The sequence below is a fragment of the Neodiprion pinetum genome, chromosome 7 (genome assembly GCF_021155775.2).
Source record: "Neodiprion pinetum isolate iyNeoPine1 chromosome 7, iyNeoPine1.2, whole genome shotgun sequence".
Lineage (NCBI taxonomy): Eukaryota > Metazoa > Arthropoda > Insecta > Hymenoptera > Diprionidae > Neodiprion > Neodiprion pinetum.
Genome location: NC_060238.1, coordinates 23,233,693 through 23,259,107, shown reverse-complemented (window position 1 = coordinate 23,259,107; position 25,415 = coordinate 23,233,693). Strand labels below are relative to the sequence as shown.

The 25,415-nt window shown below is 40.5% G+C and overlaps 7 protein-coding genes across 14 annotated transcripts; 6 read left to right on the top strand and 1 right to left on the bottom strand.

The window, feature by feature from the left end:
* The first annotated feature begins 65 nt into the window (after nt 1-65).
* tsu (40S ribosomal protein S12 homolog tsunagi) lies at nt 66-1,183 on the top strand. Its single transcript, XM_046636300.2, has 4 exons — nt 66-237; nt 402-548; nt 632-893; nt 993-1,183. The coding sequence occupies exons 1-4, from the start codon at nt 177-179 to the stop codon at nt 1,021-1,023; spliced, it is 501 nt and encodes a 166-aa protein (XP_046492256.1). The 5' UTR covers nt 66-176; the 3' UTR covers nt 1,024-1,183.
* On the bottom strand, nt 1,180-3,114 carry Rpt5 (26S proteasome regulatory subunit Rpt5). Its single transcript, XM_046636293.1, has 3 exons — nt 2,899-3,114; nt 1,560-2,693; nt 1,180-1,475 (listed from the first exon to the last, which is right to left on the bottom strand). Exons 1-3 carry the CDS (start codon nt 2,938-2,940, stop codon nt 1,365-1,367), a joined length of 1,287 nt encoding a protein of 428 aa, XP_046492249.1. The 5' UTR covers nt 2,941-3,114; the 3' UTR covers nt 1,180-1,364.
* Nucleotides 3,115-9,662: 6,548 nt separating this feature from the next.
* Nucleotides 9,663-11,581, top strand: betaggt-II (geranylgeranyl transferase type-2 subunit beta). Its single transcript, XM_046636294.2, has 6 exons — nt 9,663-9,830; nt 9,914-10,018; nt 10,185-10,541; nt 10,641-10,785; nt 10,865-11,040; nt 11,116-11,581. The coding sequence occupies exons 1-6, from the start codon at nt 9,828-9,830 to the stop codon at nt 11,323-11,325; spliced, it is 996 nt and encodes a 331-aa protein (XP_046492250.1). The 5' UTR covers nt 9,663-9,827; the 3' UTR covers nt 11,326-11,581.
* Nucleotides 11,582-11,728: 147 nt separating this feature from the next.
* LOC124223901 (uncharacterized) lies at nt 11,729-14,094 on the top strand. The gene is made up of 2 exons (XM_046636277.2): nt 11,729-12,223; nt 12,295-14,094. Exons 1-2 carry the CDS (start codon nt 12,092-12,094, stop codon nt 14,089-14,091), a joined length of 1,929 nt encoding a protein of 642 aa, XP_046492233.1. The 5' UTR covers nt 11,729-12,091; the 3' UTR covers nt 14,092-14,094.
* Nucleotides 14,095-14,631: 537 nt separating this feature from the next.
* LOC138191226 (uncharacterized) lies at nt 14,632-18,158 on the top strand. Its single transcript, XM_069137621.1, has 3 exons — nt 14,632-14,826; nt 14,898-15,459; nt 15,553-18,158. The coding sequence occupies exons 1-3, from the start codon at nt 14,632-14,634 to the stop codon at nt 16,839-16,841; spliced, it is 2,046 nt and encodes a 681-aa protein (XP_068993722.1). The 3' UTR covers nt 16,842-18,158.
* Nucleotides 18,159-18,301: 143 nt separating this feature from the next.
* LOC124223905 (uncharacterized MFS-type transporter C09D4.1-like) lies at nt 18,302-20,471 on the top strand. The gene is made up of 6 exons (XM_046636292.2): nt 18,302-18,783; nt 18,881-19,350; nt 19,434-19,645; nt 19,711-19,814; nt 19,889-19,999; nt 20,078-20,471. Exons 1-6 carry the CDS (start codon nt 18,581-18,583, stop codon nt 20,370-20,372), a joined length of 1,395 nt encoding a protein of 464 aa, XP_046492248.1. The 5' UTR covers nt 18,302-18,580; the 3' UTR covers nt 20,373-20,471.
* A 333-nt stretch (nt 20,472-20,804) lies between these two features.
* Nucleotides 20,805-24,537, top strand: LOC124223904 (choline/ethanolamine transporter FLVCR2-like). Of its 8 annotated transcripts, none has more exons than XM_069137627.1 (7): nt 20,805-20,918; nt 22,343-22,499; nt 22,658-23,127; nt 23,199-23,413; nt 23,483-23,586; nt 23,657-23,767; nt 23,868-24,537. In XM_069137627.1, the coding sequence occupies exons 2-7, from the start codon at nt 22,441-22,443 to the stop codon at nt 24,181-24,183; spliced, it is 1,275 nt and encodes a 424-aa protein (XP_068993728.1). In that variant the 5' UTR covers nt 20,805-20,918; nt 22,343-22,440; the 3' UTR covers nt 24,184-24,537. The 8 variants fall into 8 exon arrangements, with proteins under 8 accessions (XP_068993728.1, XP_068993725.1, XP_068993724.1 ...); XM_069137624.1 differs by having other exon boundaries at nt 20,806-20,918; nt 22,283-22,503; XM_069137623.1 differs by having other exon boundaries at nt 20,847-20,918; nt 22,161-22,503.
* Nucleotides 24,538-25,415: the final 878 nt, after the last annotated feature.

Genomic DNA, 25,415 nt, shown 5'->3' with positions numbered 1-25,415 from the left:
GATAAAATGGCGCCGACAACCATTTCCAAACAAACAGTTCCCAATAACCAGCAAGTCGCCGTTCTGGGTCACTGATTGTCGACGCCGTGTTTATCCTAATGTCCGCATCTCGTATGCGAAACGGTACTTTGAGCGCATTTTAAGTTTCCCCGTGAATAAATACCGAGACTTAAGAAATGGCAGATGTTTTGGACATTGACAATGCAGAAGAATTCGAGGTCGATGACGAAGGAGATCGTGAGTAAAATTCAGTCCATTTTTCATTTCTGATGTATATTCCAAAATTGTAACCTCCAAATGATGGACGGATCAATAAGTCACTTGGCATGTTTCATCCGTGAAATAACATCAAATCTTGTCTACAATCCCTTCGGATTATCCATCGTAAATATTTATTGCAGAGGGCATCGCCCGTTTGAAGGAGAAAGCAAAGAAGAGGAAAGGTAGAGGACACGGTGCGGAACTTGTCTCCACCAGAGATGACGTTGGTCATTACGAGTCCATGAACGTTGTCGAGGACGAGGACGATCAGCCGGGACCGCAGAGATGTAAAGCGTTGTTTGTTCTTACTCCTTGTCTTGTTCTCTTGTTGAAATATTAAATGTCATTTACCTGATATCCGTGTTTCCAGCTGTTGAGGGATGGATACTCTTCATAAACTCTGTTCACGAAGAAGCTCAAGAGGACGATATACAGGATAAGTTCTCAGAGTTTGGTCAAATAAAAAATCTACATTTGAATTTGGATCGGAGGACTGGATTTCTCAAGGGATACGCGTTGGTTGAGTATGAAACATTTAAGGAGGCTCAAGCAGCAAAAGATGCTCTGAACGGTGCCGAAATCTTGGGTCAGCCAATAACTGTCGATTGGTGTTTCGTCAAAGGACCAAAAAAGTGAGGAACAAAAATAGTATACATGTATTTTTCGTAATCTATTAACCAGGCACTGTCAAAATGGTCGATCCGTATTTAAATCTGTGGAATTAATTTCAGGATTAAGAAGAGGAGTCACAGAAGGCGATAAACCGAGGAAGAGTTATTCTACTTTCGATTAATAATAAAGCACGATAATTTTGTTTTCTTATCTTGTATCAAGTAAGGTGTAAAACACGCAACCGAAGCCTGAATGATTTTGTATTTTAACTGATATTATAAAATGAAAATAAAAATTCCACAACCGTAAATACGTAAAGAGTTTTATTCAGCAAGTTTTATACACGTTTTATGTATTGGATGCGGATTTATTTGCGAGTGTTTACAATCTATTAAAAATCGTGATGAAAAGAATTGTTAGGCTCACAATTGGCTCATAAGCCTAATTTAAAAAAAAAAAAAAAAGATCACAACACGCCAAATTTGGGATATCTATGAATAGTAGTTAAGGTTCGCCTTCTTTTTGGCCTGTACTTCCATGATAGCTTCCATCAAATCTTCGTGTGTGACGGCAGTTGCATTGCGTCTGAGAGCGATCATACCCTGTAAATGACACAAAGAGATAATAAATCACGAGTTAATGCGCAATCGAGAATGGAGTATAAATCTGTTAAAACGAAGACTTACTGCCTCAACGCAGACAGCCTTGCACTGAGCCCCGTTAAAGTCATCAGTAGACCTGGAAAGTTCTTCAAAATTAACATCTGGCGACATGTTCATTTTCCGTGAATGTATCTGCATGATTCGAGCTCTAGCCTCTTCGTTGGGGTGGGGGAATTCTATTTTTCTATCTAAACGCCCGGATCTGAGCAACGCAGGATCAAGTATATCGACCCTGTTAGTGGCAGCAATAACTTTAATATCGGCATTGGAGCTGAAGCCATCCAATTGATTAAGGAGCTCCAGCATAGTTCTCTGGACTTCTCTGTCTCCAGCCTTTTCAGAGTCGAATCTTTTCGTGCCGATGGCGTCGAGTTCGTCGATGAATATAATTGCTGGCGCCTTCTCTTTGGCCAGTGAAAATGCGTCTCGTACAAGCTTCGCACCGTCCCCAATGAACATCTGAACCAGTTGCGGTCCAGCCAGTTTGAGGAAAGTGGATTTGGTCTGTGCAGCACAGGCTCGAGCAAGAAGCGTCTTTCCTGTTCCAGGTGGCCCATAAAGAAGCACTCCTTTGGGTGGCTGGATTCCCAAATTTTCGAACTTCTCTTTGTGAGTCATGGGCAGGACAACGGCTTCTATGAGCTCCTGGATCTGCTTGTCCAGACCTCCGATGTCAGAGTATTGTTCGGTTGGCCGTTCGTCGACCTCCATCGCTTTTACTCTGGCATCATACTCGGCGGGTAGAGTTTCCAGGACGAGGTAGCTGTCTTTGTTAACGCCGACCAGGTCACCGGGCTTGAGTGACTCGGCGTCGACCAGTCCTATCACAGGCAGAAAGTATGTTTGACGAGTTGAAGTTTTTATCACCGCGCATTTTCCCTTCCTCTGCGCATCTAGGTCCACAACTGCTCCGTCCTCCTCGCCCATGTCCTGGGGATCCACGTCCAGTAATTCTATGACGTTCGATACAAGGTACGGCAGTGTTTTGTTAACTTTTATCTTCTCTGTGTTTTCCTTTATCTTCTCGTTCTGCGCCTGGAGCTCGTGCGATATTCTCATCACGTCGCTTTTCATTATTTTTATCTCGTTGTCCAGGAGACGGGAACGAGAAACTATCTCGTCCGTGGACATACGCAGAACATCTTCGCCCAGCGTTTCCTTTTTGAGAATGAGAGTGATATTAAATTTGGTGATGTTATTCGGTTATGGGAGCCACTAGTAGCTATGTGATGTCAAGAATTTAACAAAAATTTAGCACATGATAGATTTTCGCTTTCCAAGGGTAAAGCGAGCCGGAATTGTCGTGTCATTCGGGTCAACATAACCCTTAAAAATTTTACACTTCGACGGAAAATCGACTCACCTCTCCATCCTCCCAAATAGATTTATCCTCCAAGGTAGCCATTTGGATTCTCAACTTGGTACTCGATTCGACGCTGTTATTTTACACGAGGAATAACCGTTTCTTTATTTCACTAACGCCGTGGAAAGGCGATAGTTTGTTACGATTTTTTTTCAATTAAAAGATTGGTTCGATGATTATTGCCGAAGCGGAGTGACGTTCCACGAACTCATTCAATCCAGTAGCGACGTAGAGCGAGGACTCGTGTTCAAAACAATCCATAGGCGGCGCCGCTGTAGAAAGAGACAGAACGCAAACACGGCCGAATCCCGTCTAGATGGACTCACGGCGTCACTCGCTTTCGAGCGGCCGGAGTAGAAGGAGCAAAAGCATTGTGTTCGCCGACGGTCCAGAATTCATATTATTAAATCGCGTTATTCAGATTGATGTGTCGTGTCGTTCAATTAGTGTACCTCCACCAATAGTGAATAATGCAGGAATAGCAGCGTGTGATGCACAGAAAAAACGACGTTTCGAAGAGAGACCAGGCTGAAAACATTTAAGGTGAGTTTCATACTTTCAATTGTTTTGCGAGTTTGAAGAATTCGATACATTACGACGTAGAAAACAATTGAATTGGGTGATGCGAACGGTTGATAAAATAATCGTACTGAAGTTAGTAACGTTATCGTAACGGTTTATACTGAGGGAAAATTGTTGTTTTGCGACTTTGGAATTGCTCAAAATTCAGTGAAACGTAATAATACGTATGACATACATAGGCTCATATTCTGAAATCTTAATTCCTTCAAAGTCATTGTAAAATTGAGAAAATAGGTATGTTTTCGCCATTGTTTCGTTACGATAACGCCACTCAGCTCAATCTCGTATAAAACGAAATTTACGAATTGGCGTATGCTCAGTTCGAGTCCGCGTATCAGATTTTGAAACGCAATTCGCGTTTGTCGCATGGATACACGTCTGTGAAGTGGAATTGTAACGCGTTTACAACCCCTTGGTTCGCTGCAGCGTCGTTTCTCAAACATTCGATAAAATTGATTCCAACGTTGGCAGACAAGACGAGTTTGATTCGGTCGAGCTTAAGGATAAGATGTGTTTACGCGTCGTGTTGATACTGTTCCAAAACAAAAGTCGACTTTTGTTTACTACTGCACCGTGTTTCTCCGAATTACTGCCTTGGGGGTCGATGCTGTAATCCTTTATTGTAGTAATGTGCATACATCAAAAGTTCGTCTATGATGGCGTTGTTTATTTTCAAATTTCGAGTGCTAATTGATCTTGCCAATATCTTGGGTCTAGTTTTAGAATTGTACCGTATATCTAACAATCACGAAGCGATCGAACAACGCAAGAATCTGTAAATCTTTAATGGTTATTTATTCCGAATTGTATACTTTTTAAAAATTGTAGTAAATCTTGAATACTGCGTACATCAAATTTGAAGTTGCATTATTAACCAAATATTACGGTATCTTTTTGATTACAGAAATGAACCGTAACAACGTTGATCGACGCTAATGATTATCTGAATTGACAGAGACTGCCAATGGTTGCTGGAAACATCATGCCATAGCTGAAGAGATCAATTTATCACGAAAAATAACAGGTACGAAATATTTGAGATCATTTTCAAAATTTGTCGCAATATATCATCTAAAATCGTGTATGTATGAATATTACGTATACGAATTATGAAAATGAAACGTTAACAAAATGTTGCGTCTTTCACCTAATTACAGAAATGAACAGCGGCTAAATTTCTGGAACTCTGCGAATGTCTGAGTAAAGTCACCCTAGCAACTGATAGTGGAAAATAGAATACCGAAGCTGAACGGGTCGTAATGCTATGGAAAAAGAGAAACAGGTACACGTTCGAAACCATTCTTGATCATACTGTCACGCATCCTTTACTTAGAAAAATTTATCTTTCAATTCAAATTTATTTCTGTTTAGTTCGTGATTATATTTTATGAAAACAATTGCGAATTTTGATGTATTAAACAAGTTGCAGGTATTGTATTGACCCATAGAATACTAATGGAATGTTATGTATTATCTGATTACAGGGATAATCTACATGGCAGCAATATTGACCGCATTTGTGTAAACTAAACCAACCATTACAGTGAATAAAATTGAAAGGTACCGTATTGATATAATTTTTATTTATAATATGGCTTTTGATTGTAAATAATTTCAACACTGCTCACTGATTTTGTGCCTTTATTCGGTACTTGTAACTATTTCACCTGCCTTCTCTCGTTAATTTATGCGGTTCATTTAATAGTACTTCAGAAACCACTGGAATAATACTAAAGAAAAATTCAGTTTGACACGAAGAGTCTGCAGTGACCGAAATCTGATTGAAGTAATTGTTTATGTAATGTTCTGTTATATTCTTATTGCAGTGTAATAAGTGCGTCGCTTCACCATTCAACCTGAGGTGCTACGAGAACTACTACGTGTCAACTGTGGAGCAACCCAAAAGAGGTAAGACTACTGATTTTGATAATTGTCTCATGATTCAAGGGGGTTCATTTGGAACCCGATTCTTGTCCTTTCGTAACATGCGGTGAATAAATATGGAAGTAGACGAAAGTAATTAATTTGAAGACTGACAAGCCAGTTTGCTAAATTAACTCGAGTGTCCTTTTTCTTTTTAGCAGATTTAAGCAGAGACATCCGAGTAACTTCTCCATTACTCGGCAACTTTGGTGAGTTTGCACGTGTTTAGGTTACGGGTATTTCCCTGGGATTCCTCTGTCACGTGGCGTGGCGGTAACAATTGTTACCCAAATCTTCGATTTCTTAGCTGTATTTATAGGCTCATTCACGATGGCAACGATGCTTGACTTTCAGTCGAACCATTTGTTTTTTTCGCAATTTAATTTACCGTGGCTTACTTGAAGTTAGAAATGATGCACGTTGCTAAAAGTGGAATGAGCATCGCGACAGGTAACCATCGCTTACTCGGCAATCGCGAGATCGAATCATGTTTCGCTACTGTCGCAATAATCTACGTTTTGCATTTACCGGTGATGTCGTTTAAGTGGTGGGTTCACCTGAGGTTTGAAAATACTCAATTATTCATATGACTGTTAAATTGATGATATTTCAGAGTCTGGCATAACGTAACGTAATCAAATGGCATCTTTCATTGTGTTGCATTTTCAATTCTTAAACAGTCAAGAAGTATGGATCAACTACAGGTTTAGCTCGCTTAGAAAATTGCTGATTGGCATACAGGATGTTTTTAATCAATTTTACAAAAGGTTGATGTACCTATAGTCTGCCAGTATTTACTAAAATAATACATTCAATATTAGGTTTGGCGGTATACAACCGCGATACTGTATTCTGAGTAGGCGGACTATGGTACAAAAACATTTTGCTTCCAACAGGTAACCAACGAAAAAGTAAGTCACAGTGCACCACGGCGCAAATGGTGAAGAGTGATCTGTGTTGGAAAGAATGGAGAATCGTTTAGAGCGAATATAGGTAATCGGATAGGTAGGTGGTCGTTTTGGGATCCGTCGCGGGGTTTAGTGTGGATGTGCGTGTGAATCTCCTTTCAACATTTCCGTTGGGTGGTTCCGTCGGGCATCAGGCAGGGGTAGGAAGGTCGCGATGTACCGCGATGTCATCAACTTTTGTAATTCACAGCGTCAAACGATCACAGTGATTTACCTGAAGAGACACGTGAAAGACTCGATATCAGAGTCTCCAAACTATTAGTGAGCTTTTAAATTTTAACGAAATTCAATAACCTATTTCTTTTCACTTTACAATAATTTCTCAGTCGTTGTTCAATTCAATTATTTGGTCATCATCGACAATTATTTCATTCAATTGATCTCTGTGATCGTCTGAATAGGCAAAACGCATCTCTGGACCATCTATCGCGTTCCGTGGTACGCTAGATGGGGTGAGATGCTGAGCTCGAAGACTTCGCGTCGAAGAGGACCGCCGACCGTCACGCCACACAATATTGCATGCCCTCCAACCTCCCTCCCGGACTTGACTCGCATCTCGGAAGAACAATTCGCATCGCAATGTGTCGGATTCAAAGAGACGCAGATGCGGATTGGATTTCCAGAGAATTTTGCGACAAGTCCTAGATATTTAAGGTTTTTTGACGGGCCATCGGTCGCGCCTTTTTGCGCGTAGATTGATCACGGGAATCAGACGCGTCTTTTGCGCGATGATTTTTAATCAGGGTGGCGAGAAACCGGAAGAATCTGAAAACCCGGGAGAACCGGGAATAGTCAGGGAATTTTGTTTATTGGAAAAAGTCAAGGAATTATGATGTTATGCACACACTTCTGTCATTGTGTTAATCGTAACTTTGTCTGTTTCAGCCAATCAAACATTTTGTCTGTTTCAGCCAATAAAACCTTTCGTCTGTTTCAGCCAATCAAACCTTTCTTCTGTTTCAGCTAATAAAACTTTTTACCGTTTCATTTAATCATACCTTTTGATTCTTTCAGCCGAACAAACCTTTTATTCGCTTCAGCCAATCAAACATTTTGTCTGTCTCAGCTAATCAAACCTTTTATCTGTTTCAGCTAATAAAACCTTTTGTCTGTTTCAGCCGATCAATCGTTTTGTCTGTTTCATGTTTCGTAAGCAGCAAAAACAACTGCTGTAAAAAGTATTTTCGTTTCCACTTCGAACAGAAATTTTTGTGCGAAGAGAGATGACGAAGAAAACACCAGAATCATTGACCAATCAGAACATTTTTGCTGATGAATTATGATGGACCATAGGTACGAACGCACTTTTTTGTGAATTGTTTTGAAACTTCACCTATGCTCCGTAAACTCAGTTAGGCTAACTTTTAAACGTGGCATAGTTCAATTCCTAACTATTCGTGTGAGGCAAAGCAATACGATGTGTTTTCCAGTTCTAAATTTGTACATTCGAGATGCACAGCTTCCGAAACTTTTGGTCATCAAAGATGCCCAACATTACCTAACATTCGTAGGAAACCGTCAGGGTGTTCTGAATTTTTTTGACGGGAAACGTTAGGCAATTGTATTTGAGGAACATTGTCGCCATCCTGCTCTGCATAAGAAGAAGAAACGTGTGCGCGAACATCTTTTTTCAATCGCGTTTAAATAAATGCAGTCACCCTTTATCCGTAATTAAAACAACCATTATTCGTCCACAATTAAAGCAATCATCTTTCATTGATAGTCAATAGTCAGCAGGTTAAATGGACTAAAAATCTTCGAACAAACTGCGTATATATATGAGTAGAAATTAATTAGTAAAAGCTGTTTACCGAAATCGAAATGCGAGATAAAATCATCTGTATATTTCCAACGAACGTATAATAAATCCTGCAACTCTTCTTTGTCGAATAGGGCCACTAGGGATACCAAGCTAAGAGAAAAAAAAAAAAGAAAAACGCGTCGATTGCTCTACCGTTTACGGAGGTGTGGAAACTAGCAAATGTGATTCAATCTATTTCAATAAACGTATTTTCATAATGATTATTTGTGTTTATTCTCTTATAGAATGTACTAATTTGTGGAATTGTTAGAATCAGTTGTACGTATATTTGACCAACTTACGAATTTTTTTTGAATAATTTTTCTCTATACGTGTGTGTACGCATATGACTAATAACAATGCGACTCATAGTTAGTGACTCCCCATGTCACACGAATGTAATACTTTTGTTTTTATCCTGGCACAAATAATCGTCAATCTATTGCCGAAAAAATTTATCTAGTTCGCTTCAGATGAAGGGCCGACAATAAATAAATACGAACGGAGTCAGAAAATTCATTGCAAAATCAAAGAAGTTAGATAATTCAGGGTGAATATTTGTTTAAAGCTAGAAACAGATTCTCATTTTCATTGGTCATCATGCATACAGAATAGTGATGAATTTGAACTTTCCCAGTTTAGTCAGAGAGAATCCAGGTTGATCATTATTCACACCCATCGATCATTATTTACAATGACAATAATGAATTTCAATTTCTGTGAAAATCTCCTGTGTTGATGGGAATTGAAGTCTCGTTTTCGTTTATTCGTAATTTTAAAAATCGACACAAGTTATTTCCGTCGGTCAATGATACGCCTGAAACATGGGCGACGGCATCTCGCAAACATGAGCTTTTGTATCAGCCATGCGCAGATGGGTTCTTTCTTTCGAGTGATCGAATAATTTCCATACTGTTCATTTAGAAGAATTGATGTTTTTCCTAACATTCGTGTGAGTTATTTCATTATTTTTATCAAAGAGAATTTCTTGTTTCTGTAAAACTATTGTGCGAATCATGCACGACAATTTAGTGAGTCTTAAACTCACATATTTGCATGAAAAAATTAACACTTCTGAAAATTTAGTATCACCTATTAAATATCACTGTCTAATAGGGAATACAATTCGTTAGCTCAGTTTCATACAATTCTTAAAATTGGTGACTCTAAAATTTCATTGAAATGTTTCTTTATCTTTTTTTCAATATCGCTATCTTTCAATATTTATTGCCATATTTTTATCTCACGTCTTCAACATATTTTGGTCCAGAGAAATGTTTTAAGGGTTAATTTTAAACCTGTACAGTGAGAATAATTTTTCTTGTCGGTTAGTATGGAATGCGACATTGTCATACATGAAGCACTCTGCATTATCTGCTGATTTCAAGATTGTAAATTCCAGTCGGTTACTAAGAGGCCTGTAGTATCAGTTAAAAATTGGTTGAAACGAACAACTTGTTTCTTGTCAGAGGGTGGCTGCTCATAGGGAAGGAAGAGTCTATGGGGAGTCTGTGTTGTCTGTTGTTTCGACGATTTTGGAAACGTCAGATTACAGCTGAAGCGACATAAGTGATACTTGTTTTCTGTGTAATAAATATGGATAAGTCGATGACTTATTAATTTTACTGCCTATCGAATGGAATTCGGCGCTCAGAATGGTGAGGAAAATCCTTAAGATATAATCAATTCTTTGAATCTGACCTGATCTAATCTAACCCTATTTAACCTAAAAATTTTTCAGTCGAAGCTGATGAAAGACGTCGTATTACCACCAAAAATTCCAAAATTACTTATAGAGAAACACGGAAATTATTTAGCCTCCTATGGTAACAACAAAGACGATTATGTAAGTGCCTAGGAAATTATATTTATTATAAAAAAGTGATTAACCCAACCATGACGATTGTTTATTCCAACTGAAATACCTTTGGATATTTGATTCGAGTTAATTAGCGCAAATGGGATTAAATTTGATCAACAATCTGACCGATGTTAAAAATTCTTCTATTCAGGAATTCTGTATGACCGAGTACCTCAGGATGTCTGGAATGTTTTGGGGTCTAACGGCAATGGATTTGATGGGTCAATTGGACAGAATGGACAAGCAGGAGGTTTTGGAATTTGTAGCAAAGTGCCAGCACGACTGTGGTGGAATCAGTGCCAGCATTGACCACGATCCCCACTTACTTTACACCCTGAGCGCCGTGCAGATATTGTGCATGTACGACGCTCTGGATGTTATAGATGTTGAAAAAGTCGTCGAATACGTGCAAAAAAGGCAGATGCCTGATGGAAGTTTCACAGGGGATATCTGGGGCGAATTGGATAACAGATTTTCATTCTGCGCAGTCGCCACTCTTTCGTTACTGGTGAGATGTCTAAAATTGAGCATCTTACAAGACCAGAAAGACTTTCTATTTATGTGATTGCAAATCCAAATACTCACTTCGTGTTTCTTCCTTCATCAGGGTAGACTGGATGCGATAAACGTTGACAAAGCTGTTGAGTATGTCTTGAGCTGCATGAATTTCGACGGTGGTTTTGGTTCAAAACCAGGCTCTGAGAGTCACGCTGGTTTGATTTACTGTTGCGTTGCGTTCTTGTCAATAACCGGTACGCGTTGTGCTACTTTTTATTCTTTTTAACTTGAAGTAATATGCTTGTTATTAATCAAGATCCTTTCACCTCAAAGGACACCTTCACGAAATTGATGCTGACCAGCTGGGCTGGTGGCTATGCGAAAGGCAGCTACCATCCGGCGGGCTCAACGGGAGACCTGAAAAATTACCCGACGTTTGTTATTCATGGTGGGTTTTGTCCTCGCTAACTATTTTGGGTCGTCTTCATTGGATAGACAAAAATGAGCTGGTAACACGCGTTTATTTGGCTTTTTAGTTCCTTGTTGTGTTGTTCGAGTTTAACGCTACTGATTTTTTGTCCCAGATAAATTTCGTCTTGGCGTGTCAGGATCCTGAAACGGGTGGGTTCAGCGATCGCCCTGGAGACATGGTTGACCCTTTCCACACGCTGTTCGGTCTGACGGCCATTTCGCTCTTGGACGCGGACTCTTCGTTGAAACCTGTAAATCCGACGTACTGTATGCCGCAGTACGTGATTGACCGAATCGGTCTTAAGCCCTCACGGGTGGATTAATATTTGCAACAATTAGGTGAACAAAAAGACATTCACGCGACTAATAAGAAAGAAAGAGAGGGAGAAAAAGCGAGAGAGAGAGAGAGAGAAAAGTATACGAACAACAGAATTGTCAATTCTTGTATACCGTTTCTGTAATATATTTAAATCTTTATCAAACATTCCTCTGCGAATTGCTGTATCAAATTTTATTCATTCGTTTCTCGCAAGTCGGTTGTGTAGATGAACCTGTAATAAACTTCTACCTTTATGATTATTCGGTTAATGCACGTCCAAATAATATAGACTTAAACGTGTTTATAGATTAACCATGAAAAACTGCGATGAATCATACAATTTATTACACTTAATCGCATTTACTCGAGACCAAACACCTGTTGATATTCCCTTGTTCGTTTTTGTAATTCGACATTACGCACGCATTCATTTATTACGGATGTAGCACGACTATAGACAATCGAATGATCGGCAGTTAATGTACATGTAAGTTCGATTTTCAGAACTGTGTTCGAGATTGTTACTTTAGTTTCAAATTCTTGGGTAATTTGACTACAGGCCAAAATCGTGTCCAGCATTATTGAATAATGATTGTACAATCCATCAAACCTTGTCCATTAAGGTGACGTGTTATTGACAGTGATAATTGATGGAGAACATTAGCAGTTGTAACGCCGTATGTTGGCCACTTTTCTCAACCTTTTATTATTACTAAAGTCAGTCTTTGAACTGGAAATCAAGAATTACGGTACCAGTATTTTTCGGCAGTATGCATCGTAACCAATCTCTTCTTATAATTGTTACCCTAGTTTTTTTATTACTTGGAGGCGGTACCGGTTCACTGAAATCGATTCTAGAAACTGGAAGAGATTTTCACGTTGAACAATCGTCAAACTGGATCGTGAGTATCGGCCTTATACATTCCAAGGTCAAGAATGAGTCGTATAACGCTTTCAAAATTTAATCTCTCAGGTATTCTTCTACCGGAAGTGTCTGGTGAATGCCGGAAACCCGATTGTATTGGCTGGAAACATCAATAAAAAAATGACAGTTTCTATCCACCGTTCGATGAAGACGACGATCATCTTATTCACGGAACCAGTCACGACCTTGGATCAAATTTACTCCAGGACGAAGGGGACCAGTGACTTTTATGACAAAAGACACTTCCGGTACCAGTCGAAGGCGGGGGGCTTCTTGGTGGCCGCAAAGTCTCGGCCAGTCCTGGGGGTCATGATAGATAAACTGAAGAGTTCGAGGTGGTGGAATCACTCGGCACTCTTCATAATCATCGGTGAAGAATCTGATAACCACGGATGCCACAACGCCTACAGCTTCCTCTGGACTGCCTGGCAAGCGGGTATGCTTTCGGCGGTGTATTTGTGCCGCGAAAAGGAAACTGCAGGCCTGACTCTCTTCGCTTACCATCCCTTCAGAGACCATGTTCCAACCGCCGGTTGGGAGAGGGTGGCGAGTTACGCAGGACGGAACGGTCATCCTTGGACTCTTTTCCGGCGGCAACTCGATGAGATTACTGAAAAAACGTACGCGATCAACTGCGGTGAAATATTGTTCGAGAAGACTGCGAACCTGAACGGATATCCGGTGCGTGTTAACGCGATGAACATATCGCCGAAGCTTACGTTTTCGGCGATGAACGATGCGGACACTCTCAAAGTGCACAGCTACTCCGGGGAAGACGGCTGGCTGGCTTCGACTCTTTGGAGCTTCTTGAACGTCACTTTAATTCACGTACCCTACAACAGTAATTGGGGAATGGGATTTACTGAGGCGAATGGCTCCCACTTCGGAATGAAGGCCGACATCGCGAGTGGCAGGGTCGACATTGGGCTTAACCAGCGTTACGCGCAGCCGGATTTTGGCCTGGGAACGACCTATCCTCACATCAGTGCGAGCTATTGCTTCATGACTAAATCCAAGGAGAACGTTCCCTTCCTGGTTGATTTGACGAGGGGCATGAACTGGTGGATCGGACTGCTGACTTTGGGCTCTGCTTTGATGCTGACGCTGTTGTTGGACTGCCTCGAAGGCCGAGGGTATCGATACGCCTGGTTAAACGTACTGCGTATTGTCATTTCGAACAGTCTGATACGACCCCCGCGTCGGTTTTCGGCCCGATTACTATTCTTGGGAGGCATGCTGGTTTGCGGTACGATGAATGTACTCTTTCAAGGAAAGATGTCAGCTCTCGTTGCCAAGCCCAGGAGCTACGAGAACATTGAGACTCTGGATGAACTCGAAAAATTCGGATTCGATATGCACGGTTTTATCTCTTTCAAGAAGTTTATATGGCGTGATCGACTTCGGGAGAGATTTGTGGATTCCCAAGATGACCTTGAGTGCTTTAAACGCGTTATCGACGGCCTACCCATCGCTTGTGCTGGTCACTGTATCAATCTTTGGGAACAGTCTAAACTGGATGACAGATTTCATGTTGCCGAAGAGCTCATTTTACGATACTATAGCTATTATTTGACTAGAACCGATTGGCCTCTTCTACAACGCGTTGATGTCCTCATCTCTAGGATGGTGTCGGCTGGTTTACCAAATATTTGGAGACGCTTTACGCTGTGGAATGTCAAGGTCAGGACTCACTCGATAAATCGCAATTCGTCATATCCTGAGACTTGGCTCGTCAAACTCAATGATCTTCACATCTTTTTCTACGCTTATATGATGGCCCTGTTTTTTGCTCTGCTTGTCTTCGCTATCGAACTAGTATGCTCCAGATGGATGAGAAGGAAGTAAAATTGATTCAAAGATCTTGTTGAAATGATTTGACTTTCAAGTTAAATGTATCCTCAAACGGCATTGGTTCTGATATAGTTATACAATTTTTTGTAATACTTAGTTGTTGCTAGATACTAGCCAACGTTCAAGAGAAATGCAATCAGCACTTCGACGGTCGGAATTGAGCGAAAAGATCGATAGTTCATCAGTCGAGGCACCGCTATTTAGAAATTGCATCACGTAGCGCGCTTGGACTTGGCAACTGAAATTGGATGCGTGGCAAAACCGCGTGTTGATGTTCTTCCACAATCTACGGATGCACCTAGACAAATGAGTATATCTTAGCACTTGAGGGTATTGAATTTTTACCGAGGAAAGTGCTAAGCTGTTGAAGCATACGCCGTCACGTTACTCGCAAAAATGAGTTGTCAGTAACGCAGCGTTAGAAATTTTAGATCCAGTGTATCTGATATCGGTTTTCCAATATCGTATTTGTGGCTAGGAGAAGGTGACAGAAGTCAGCGGGTGTTTCTGGCGGTTGAGTTTTAGTTGCACTCGATGTCCTCCACTGTTGCAGACAGACTAAGCATCGGAACGCGACTGTATAATATTATAGTGATGTTTGGAAAAATGGTAGTTGGTTTAAAGCTTATTTTTATTGCAGGTTCAATCCCGCGACATGAAGCTAGCAAGATAATTATTTATAATTTGACCGACAGTCTGCAACCGACACGTAGCAAAATTCTAGCCGTGGTAAGGTCATTGATTTTCCTCTTTCTTACCGGAACGGTCCATTTGTATGTTTTGGTTTCGGTTTTATTCAGGCAGAGCTATCGAAGAAGTGTTTTAAGGGGAATGAAAAGCTCCTAGTTGTGGGCGAGGGCCTTAATGATGAGTTAGTAAGGTACTTGCACCGATCGGAGATAACAACCATCGGGTCTATCTCAAGCTCTAGATTACCCGTTGCAAAAGATAGTTTCACCGCTGCACTCCAAAGTAAAAAGAAGAGCCCGACTGGGCTGGATTACTATCGTTATCAGTGGAAATCGAGAAGCTTTTTACTCTCTCCTTACTCGGCTCCGAATCTAAAGGATCAGCTTGACCGGCTTAAGGATTCTCAGTGGTGGAATTTTGGAGGATTTTTTTTAATCATCGAGGATGACACGGTCACAGAACGTTGCTCGAATGCTTACGACTTCCTCTTATTGGCATGGAGTTATAACCTGCTGTCCACAGTTTTTCTATGCCAACAACAGAATGGCGAGCTATCCATGTACTCTTACGATCCCTACGGTGATTCGGCTTCCCACCCTTGGATAAAGGTTCGCGAAATAAAAGGCCGACAAGGACACCCTTGGAGTTTATTCAAGTGGGAAAAATACGACGGTGAGCGTTCCTGTATTCGGAAAAATGTTAATATCACGTCTGAGGTCTTGCGTTACGTAATTGGGTATAATAAGGTTCGTTTTTAATTTGAAGGTCTTCGGTACGGATGCGAAAGAATATTTTACGACAGAACCAAATCGCTGAACGGTTATACAATATTGACAAACGCGTTGAATGATCCCCCATTCTTATATGTCAAAAGAGATGATACTGGGACAGCGAAGTACAAGGGAGTGGATGGTTCCGTCATGACGGACCTTTGGAGTTTCTGGAACGCTTCAATAATCGACGTGAAAATGACCTCCGATTCTTATTTTATGGGCTGGCTAGACGAAGACGGTGACTTTCACGGAAATCTGATCGACATCGCTGCAGGAAAAGTGGATATCAGTATGAACAGTCTAATAGTGCGACCCTTGACAAACGTAATGGAAGCGTATCCTCACGCTATGGTTAAACTCTGCATGGTGACCAAGGATCGTGGATCGATACCATGGCTTATTGGGTTGTTCTACGTTTTTGACAAATGGACATTGATGTGCGGAGCCTCGATATTTTTCATTGGCATGTTCGTATTGAGCTACGCCGACAGACGCGGATACATTTCAGGGTTTTTGAATATGCTTCGAGTCTTTCTTGGATCCTCGTACGTCGGTCCTCCGATATCGGCTGATGGTTTTAGAATTTTATTGTTCTTTGTATTTATTTTTCCTACAATTTTCTATTCCACCTATCAGGGAAAAATACTCTCCTTGATTCGAAAGCCGCTACATTACGTAAACATAGACGACATTGCGGAGCTTAATGAATCCGGATTAGTCATCGAAGGACCCGAGACCCTAAATGTTGCTCTTGCGTTTCCGACTTTTTTCTCTTCCCATGTGTCCAAGGAGGTGGAAAACTGCATTCGGAAATTGTACAGACACGAGCCCGTCGTCTGTATCAATTACTGCGACACCATACGCATGAGATATGCCCACGCAAAAGATCTCCATATAATGAAAAACTCAAGTCCTTACAACCAAAAACGATTTGTCGCCCGGCCGGATTTTCCCCTGATCGACAGATTCAATGCCATTACTCAGGCAATCGTTGAAGCTGGATTAACGAAATTTTACGAAGCCAAGACTTTGTACGAAGAGTCGATTGTTAAGCCCGATGAGAATCTCTCGAGTGATGTTATCGCGTTTGTCATAACTCTTCGTGATCTTCGTTTCATTTTTTACGGTCTTGGATTCGGTTGGATATGCACGCTTCTCATTTTTATTGCCGAGATGGTTTTGCGACGTAAAATCATTCGAAAAAGATATCGTACTTACATCAAAGATACAAAATTTTCATACACTCAAGTCGGAAGAATGATTAAGATCGTGAGAAAATAATCATCGACCATTCAATTCCAGTATTGCTTTATGTGTTTCACAGTAGACGTTAGCTTTTCTGCAATTTATAGGACTAGTCGGTGCTTAGCCACGCAAAACAATTTAAGAAGAAAAAAAAAATAACAATTAGTCAATTAAGCCCATTACAATGTGTGTGAAAAAAAACCCGTTAGTTATTTCAAGTGTCCCACGAATAGAAGAACGTATCATGGTTGGATGAATATTGTCGGTACCTGTTTAACGAAGCATAACAAATTTTGAGGACTGTATGGATAGAAATATTAATACTACATTTCAATTTTATATTCCGATTTCAACATCAATAAGCATTTCAAACACCCACTAATTACTTAACGCTTACTCTTTCTCACTGCTCGTTTTTAATGAAAGAGTGGAATAAATTTGTTTAATTTATTCTGGTAAAATTTAAATACATAGGTACCTTTATTCGTGTAAATATGTTACACGTTATTTAACTAAAAACAATATAAATCAATCTATTCCACGTAATTGCGCCTCCCAGAATCTGGAAACGTGGACTTGAGTACAAATTGTGTTTTTTTTTTTTTTTTTTTTCACTGTAACGTCCATAGAATAACGAAGCAAACTTAGTCTCACGAAAATTTATCGGTAGAAAAACTTTGTACTAATTGAATTCAGATGTAGTGGATGTTTATTAAGGTTTCAATTACGAAAATTTGTTTTTCGCTTCAAAAGGTGCGTAACGCTTGACCTAAAATATGCGGTTATCGTTAGGCATATTTTTCTTATTTTCGTGGAATACATTAATTTTCTTACATTGCCACAAATGAAGTTGAGATAGATAGATAATACTTTATTATGCCCCACTTTAGCCACGAGGCAAAGGGCATAACACATGATGTGTCACAATGAATAAATTTAATGTACATGTGCAGAAGAAAATAGTGGTAGAAGAAAATTAGAATATAAAATGTAAAGCAACAGAAAAAAAATAAAGAAATATATGTGACTAGGCAAAGTTGCATTTCGGATGGTGAACAATTAGAATAGAGGTGAATGAGATGTGAATTTCTGCCGCTTACAACTAGAAAATAAGATTAGATGAGTGGGACGAGATTGAGTTTATTGAGAGCATAATTCGATGGCCATGACAGTCAAGGAAGGCAGATCACGACATCTATGACAGAAGTCAAAGCGGAAGGAGTTTAGTCAGATAGAATTTGTGAAGAGAGGAATGAGCAGTTAATGATGACCAGGGGGAAGTTACTGGATTCAATGAAGTAAGGATCACTGCCCAGCGGAATAATTTTACTGAATTAATTATTTGATGAAAAATTCTACAGCTTCGGAAATAAATACGGATACCCGTGGGCTAGTTAACGTGAGAACTTTTGCATAAGGCATCGGTCTAGACTTTTTTTAGTATCGCGTGTCACAATAATGATTTTTTTTACGTCAAGTCCATCTCAAATTCACATGTCACGCCTTCATCTCAACTCACATGACGTGCTCACATCGTAACACAGCTGTATCGGATGGAAAAACATTTTCATTGTTAGTCACAATAACCGTATGGACAAGAACGGTGATCCATTTTCTGTTTGGCATAGAAGTAAATGAGCCTTAGATGCCATTCGTGACAGTGCCATTTAGCCATTCGGGTGAAAACTGTTAACAAAAAGTGGAGGAGAGTAATCCTGGGTATAGAAGCAAAGCCGAGGTGAAGCACAGCTTCTCAAACGTGCAGGAGTGTCGATATGACCGCAGGTGAAAAGATCGAGTTGTCGCAAAGAATTGAAGACACATCGATAGAGAAATATGAGAAATTTCTGAAACCAGACACGTTAGAAGTCAAAGTTTTCAAAAGACGGTGGCTCCAACTTGTCCTTTTCGTCCTTTTTAGTTCGTCGAACAGCGTTCAATGGCTTCAGTACACCATCATCACGAACATAGTATGCCTGTAAGATGACTAATCTCTACCACCTGATCATGACTGACCTTGAATATTTTTGACAAACGCCAGTGCTACTGATAATGATAAAACCTCAATTCTTCAGGTACTACAACGTTTCGCGATTCGCAGTCGCATCGACGACCGTGGTGCTGATGGTCTCGTACATGTTGCTGCTGTTTCCGACCTCTTACCTGATAAATCGCATAGGTTTAAGGTGGACGGTTGTAATTGGGGCCACGGTGGCTTGCCTGGGAGCATGGATCAAGGTGTTTTCCGCAGCCCCGGATCGCTTCGCAGTGACATTGATGGGCCAATGCGTGGTTGCTGTAAGCCAGAGCTTCCTGTGTCCTGTGCCGGGTAAACTGGCTGCATGCTGGTTTGGGAAGGACCAGGTGGCCCTGGCCACTGCCATTGGGTACCACGCTATCTGTTGCGGCATCATTAGCTGCTTCATCGTCGTTCCGATACTCGTAAAGAATCACGAAAGTCTCGACGACATCGGGAGTGATTTATCGTTGATTTATTGGATAGTGGCAATATTCTGCACCGTCGTTTTCCTGGCTGTGTTTTTTCGTGAGTGACGGCTATTTTCAGGCTCTGATATAACGATTGACGAACGACATTACTGATATGACGTATGTTGTTTCACTACGTAGTTTTTCAGGATGAACCATCTCTGCCGCCAAGCGAGTCTAGGGCGCTTCAAAAAATCAAGCGTGAAAGTTCTCCGGAGGGATTTTTACCGCCGCTGATGAGGGTACTGAGGAACAGGAACTATCTACTTATATGGCTTGCATGGGGTCTTAATACGAGCCTGTTAAACACAGCGTCGACATTTTGCAACCCATTCCTCGTTAATCGTTTCAAGGTAACATTCGAGTCACGCCAATCCCGACATGATCGAAATCCTAACAATGTTCAAATCCATTGCAGAACGTTGATGCGGAGCTTGGAAAACTGGAACTGTTGTTTTGCCTCATGGGATTGATTGGCTCGGTGATCGTCGCTTCGATTCTTGACAAGACAAAGCAATTCAGGTGATTTTTGGAACTTAAAAAATAAAGAACAACATACGGAACATCTTAAATAAGGCTTACTTACCAATTCGCAGAATCATTTTTACCGCGACGAGCGCTATGGCGCTGCTTTTCGGTATTTTATATGGTTTAAGTTATTACTTGGAGAACAAAGTAATGGTGTTCGTATCCGGCGGGATTCTTGCGTAAGTTGTTTCGAAACGAATACTCGTAGTTTTTTTGGTCCTTTATGATCAACTAATGTTAGGCTGGTAACGTTACAGATTTTTTTTGGGAAGCTACTGCGTCGTTGCAATGGAGATGTGCGTCGAAGCTACTTACCCGGAATCCGAAGCTGTCGTAACCGGGATTTTGTCCATGTCTAGTCAGCTCAACGGAATATGGATAGTTCTAGTTACTAGCAAGGTACTGGAGGTATACGGAGACATTGCGGCGCACTCGATTTTATGCAGTGCGCTTGGCTTGGCAACTCTGTTGACGATTTTTCACAAACCAGAGCTTCGCCGGCAAAAAGTACAGAAATATGCAACAAGGTGTAAAATAAATGCCGTCCAGTGAGCCTCTTTCTAACTCTACAGAGAAGTTGATACGTGGAACTAATTATCGTTCAGTTTGAAGCGAATAAAAATTGAACAACAGTTTCACTTGATCCTCAGATTCTGCGAGTCAGTTTTATTAACGTACAATGTAACAAACAATTTACAATTTTAGCTTGGTCGGCAGCTCAGCTACGCGATCGTTGCGATACCTACGATTGTAACATATGCGTCGAAAAAACATTTTAGCGGTTACTTGATAGAACATTATTTACGCAGTTGCGATTACTTCATATGAGTAAATGTGTCAGTAATGAATGTTCGATTGGGGAACGTTGTCAAGTATTGGCTAATTTACATAACTTAGATAACAAATATGAAACAGCTGCGATACAGTCATACCGATAACATTACATGCCATGTGAAATCTTCATAGTGTGTAATTACCTTATTATATTGATACAAAATACGTAGAGGCGGTAAACATCATATTAACGTCCGGCTCTCACCCCGTTCTATTTCTTTGGCTGATTCTTCACTACGTTTCTAAGGACAAAGTGAATGACAGGTATTTTTTGGGATCTTTTACTTGGGATATGATGGCTGAAAACTTAAATTATCGGTACTGATTGCATTTAAAAAAAAAAATATATAATGCTCACAAAACGTAGAACATGTTTCGGACTAGGAGGCCGTGCCTTGGACTTGGTAGCTATATGAATTTTAATTTTTTTAACAATAATCTCTGAAAGTTCTGAGCATAGAAACGAACAGTTCGGGCTAGGTCCGATAACGGGCTTTTATTTCATTTTTATTTTTCCCATTCTTAATTTTTGAGTAATCGATATTTTATTCCGCGAATATCTGCCGCAGCAGGTGACTCGAAGCGTGTTTAATTTGTGCTCGAATGAATTAAGAAAGTGAACACTGCAAAAAGAAACTCATTGACATGGTATACTCAGAATCATTATTCAATAATTCTTAAAACCTGCATAACTGCATTCCAATACGAATAATTAGATTTAATAACTTTGATGATCTGATCTGCCGGTCAAAGGTTATAACAAATTGAAAATATTTTTTTAAGTGGAAATTGTCGAAAGAGGAAATTGTCCTTCTTGAAAACTGTAAGAGATAAAAATCTCTAAAATAAGTCGAGTAATGTAATGTAATAATATATCGGCTACGAAATCAAGAAGAGTAAGGATTGTACGTCGGACGGGTTGGTATGAACTCCTCATATATTATTAAGATCAAACAGAAATCTGAGTCCTTTGCTACGCTTGCTAAAGTTGGTTTTTTAAACTCGAGGCGGCTGTTTTTACGGCCTGTTTATGATGCAGCGATATGACTAACAAGAAAGGTATCCCAAGTCGAGCTCACCAATTTGATTTCTTTCGTAAAATCTTGTAGTAGACTGAAAACTAAGCGACTCAAATTTTTTTTATCTGCTATTAAACACTTTAAGGGGATGAAACCACCCTAAAAAGTAAGGCATGTCAAGAGGCGATTTGATAGTTTCACCCACAAGAACATACTTGGTATTTTTTAACCAATCCATCTGGAAAAGTTTTCTCCCAGTGGGAAATGGAAAATGTAATTTTCGTAATTGAAAAAGAGACTGCCAAACCGCCTCTTGACACGCCTTACTTTGTAGGATGGTTTCATCTCCATAAAGTGTTGATTGGTAAGTAAAAACAATAATTATATGTGTCGCTCGATTTTTAGTCTACTATAACATATCATAAAATAAGAAAGGAATATTCAGGACAACGTTGTACACTCGTATTTGATTATAAACATCTTTCAGTGAGAATAGTAAAGCTATCCATTAGAATAGCATTTCATAGGTGGTGAGGTCAGAGTGTGGTTATCGAGAATCCTGATTGAAAGCAACTCCGCAGCTAATAAAGGATACATATTTGTTAAAAGTGTTCGAAAATAATGAGGAATCAACAAATCACTGACAATAACGTCATGAATCCTCTTAAGACTGAACACACAGAGGAAAACGAGGACACCGCGAGTGGCAGTCCGTTGAAAGTCCGGGTTTTCAAAAGACGGTGGCTTCAGCTATTCTTGTATGTCTTATGCAGTGTATGCAGCAGCTATCAATATCCTCAATTCACGATCATCGGCCATATAATAAGTAGGTAAGATAATTATTCAACACCGGCAACGGTATTCCTCTTCTTGTTACGAACATAGATGAGTGTTCAAAATTCGAAACGAAAGAGAAAACAGAATTCAAGACCTTGACTCGTGCGCCTATATTATGTATACTAACGGAAACCGGAGGCTTCGCAGGTACTACGATGTCTCGGTGTTAGCGGTAGCATCGACCAGCATCGTGTTGATGGTGTCCTACTCAGTTTTCTTCTTCCCTGCCTTGTTTTTGACGGAACGGATAGGCCTGAAATGGACGGTCGTGATAGGCTCCGTATTCACGTGTCTCGGAGCTTGGATTAAGGTCTTTTCAGCAGCCCAAGATCGTTTTCCGGTGCTGCTGACAGGGCAGGCCATGGTCGCCGTAAGCCAGGTTTTCATTGTTCCTGTGCCGGGAAAATTGGCGGCTGTCTGGTTTGGAAAAGACCAACTCGCCTTCGCAACCGCCATCGGCTGTTACGCAGTTCACGCCGGCTTGACGATCTGCTTCCTTACCATTCCGACTTTCGTCAGAAATCACGACGACGTCGAGGAAATCGGGCCTGAATTGTCCGCCACTTACTGGATACTCGCGATTGCATGTACCGTTGTAACATTGGCTGTACTTGTTTGTGAGTCGTCGCATTTTTCCGCCAACGAGGACGCCGAATTTGTTTCGCAACCGATTCTATTCTCCCAAAAGTTTTTCAGAATGAACCTTCTATGCCACCGAGCGAGTCGCGGGCGCTTCAAAAATCCACGTACGAACGTCTTGATAAAGGAGTTTTAATGTCGGTAAAAAAATTAGTAACGAAGAACAGGAATTTCGTCATTCTTTGGAACTCCTATGGTTTGATTATTAGCGTGTTTTACTCAACGGCAACAGTTTTGAATCCATTGATCTTAACTCACTTCAAGGTAACGTTACTGTGCACTTTGTATGTTTCTGTAGCGCCGTACACCCTCAGTTATATTCGTTTTTTGTAGAACAGCGAAGTTGAAGTTGGAATAATGAATATGCTGCAATGTATTCTGGGAACCACAGGTTCGGTAATCATCGCATCAGTTCTTGACAAAACGAAGAAATTTAGGTTAGTTAACCGTAGCCGTGACGCGTAACGATTTGCGAACGGTTGTAACTACAGCGTTCAACAATTACAGAGTCATTGCCATCACCGTGAGCAGTTCATCCGTACTTTGCGAAATACTTTTCGCTGTGACCTTGAACTTGGAAATTCAATGGACGGTGTTTTTGTCAACTTCGCTTTACGGGTAAATATATCACTGTGATCAGACTGGAATTTGATCGGTCATCGAAGTCACATGTACTCGCGTTTCCCAATGAGAATACACCCAACCGTTTCTGTTCCAGCATTGCCCTCACGAGTTTTAATGCGATCGGATTTGAATTATGCGCCGAAGCGACTTACCCCGAGTCTCAGGCACTGTCAACGGGGATTTTGAGCATAGCGGGCCAAATTTACGGTGTTTTCATAAGTCTTGTTGTCGTCAAGCTGATGGACGTCTACGGAGATACAGCTGGACACGCCGCCATTCTCGTAATTCTCAGCCTGGGAACTCTGTTGACAGTATTGAATAAAATTGATCTGCGTAGGCAAAAAGCTGAAGAATATGCCGCGCGATATAATGCGCTAAGCCAAGGAGCGTCAGATGAAATCGTTAAGTGATGTTGATTCTATCAGCCTTCTTCCACGATTCGAGTTCGCTCTCATTATTACAAATGACAACCCAGGAGAGTAATTGCTTGAAACTTCTCGACAGAAGCGAAATGTTTTCGTCAGCCGCAAATTAATCATCAAGAATTGAGCGTCGTAGAGATCGGGCATCGAGATAATTTATACTCACGAAGTTCGTTGATTCTTTGCGTTTGGAGAGTGTTAAAACAATTTCAGTACTCTGGATTTGTGCGTGAAGTTTCATTGAACGGAATAAATTAACTTTATCGGGTTCCGTGTGCGATTTTCGTGCGGTACCAATGTCAAGGGGAATTATACGAATGAAAATTCCTAACATTTTGTGTCCGAAGTTTGTTTCACAGTTGATTGCAATTCGTTCCTTACATACCATCCCGCCCCTTTGTAGAACTTGGACTATCAGTCCTGGATTAAGTGGATCATCGGTTCCTCTATCCCGGTGACTGTATGTGACTATACGAATCTATATTATTTTTCAAAGTTGAAATGGTATCACGTTGACAGAGAGTTGGAATTAAAAGATTATGCAATAAATTGCAGACGTCGATTATGATCGCGTTTCGTGGTTTCCTCAACTTAGGTACATTCAGAGGGGGGAAAAAAAAAAGAAACTGTACATTCCGGCTGCTCAAGACTTGCGTAAAGAGTATAGGCCGTAGTTCTCATAATCTGCGTGTACGTGGGATCAAAAAAGTTATATTTCAGAATTTTGTCTTTAAAATGCGATCGTCTATTTTTTGACGCTTTCACGAGCAACGTTATTAAGCTTGTCTTGTTAAGAAATGAACACCCTAGCTCCTCACTAGCAGATTTCTTTCCCCTTCCGAAAACCGATTGTTCGTCATAAGGACAAGTTTTTGCTCTATCTATAATCCCAAACTCACGTTATTTGAAATTGTACGGTATTATTTGTCAAGTCCACATGTATATACCTAAAAGTCTGAATTTTTTTCAATTCACCGAGTTTGAGAGTTTTTTTTTTAAGATATTGTAATTATGTTGAATCGAATATTGAAATTTGTTGAACAGCTGTGCTGGCTGAACAAATACACCCAAAGAGGCGTGTACACGTATGGCAATTGCTGGTCTGCACGAAGTTGCAGGCAGTTTACTCGAGGCTAATATGCCACGTAAAGAGTGGCAATCTAAGTCGTGGACAGGAAGCAAAGACGGAGAATCTTGCGAATCTTACGGACAGCTGAACA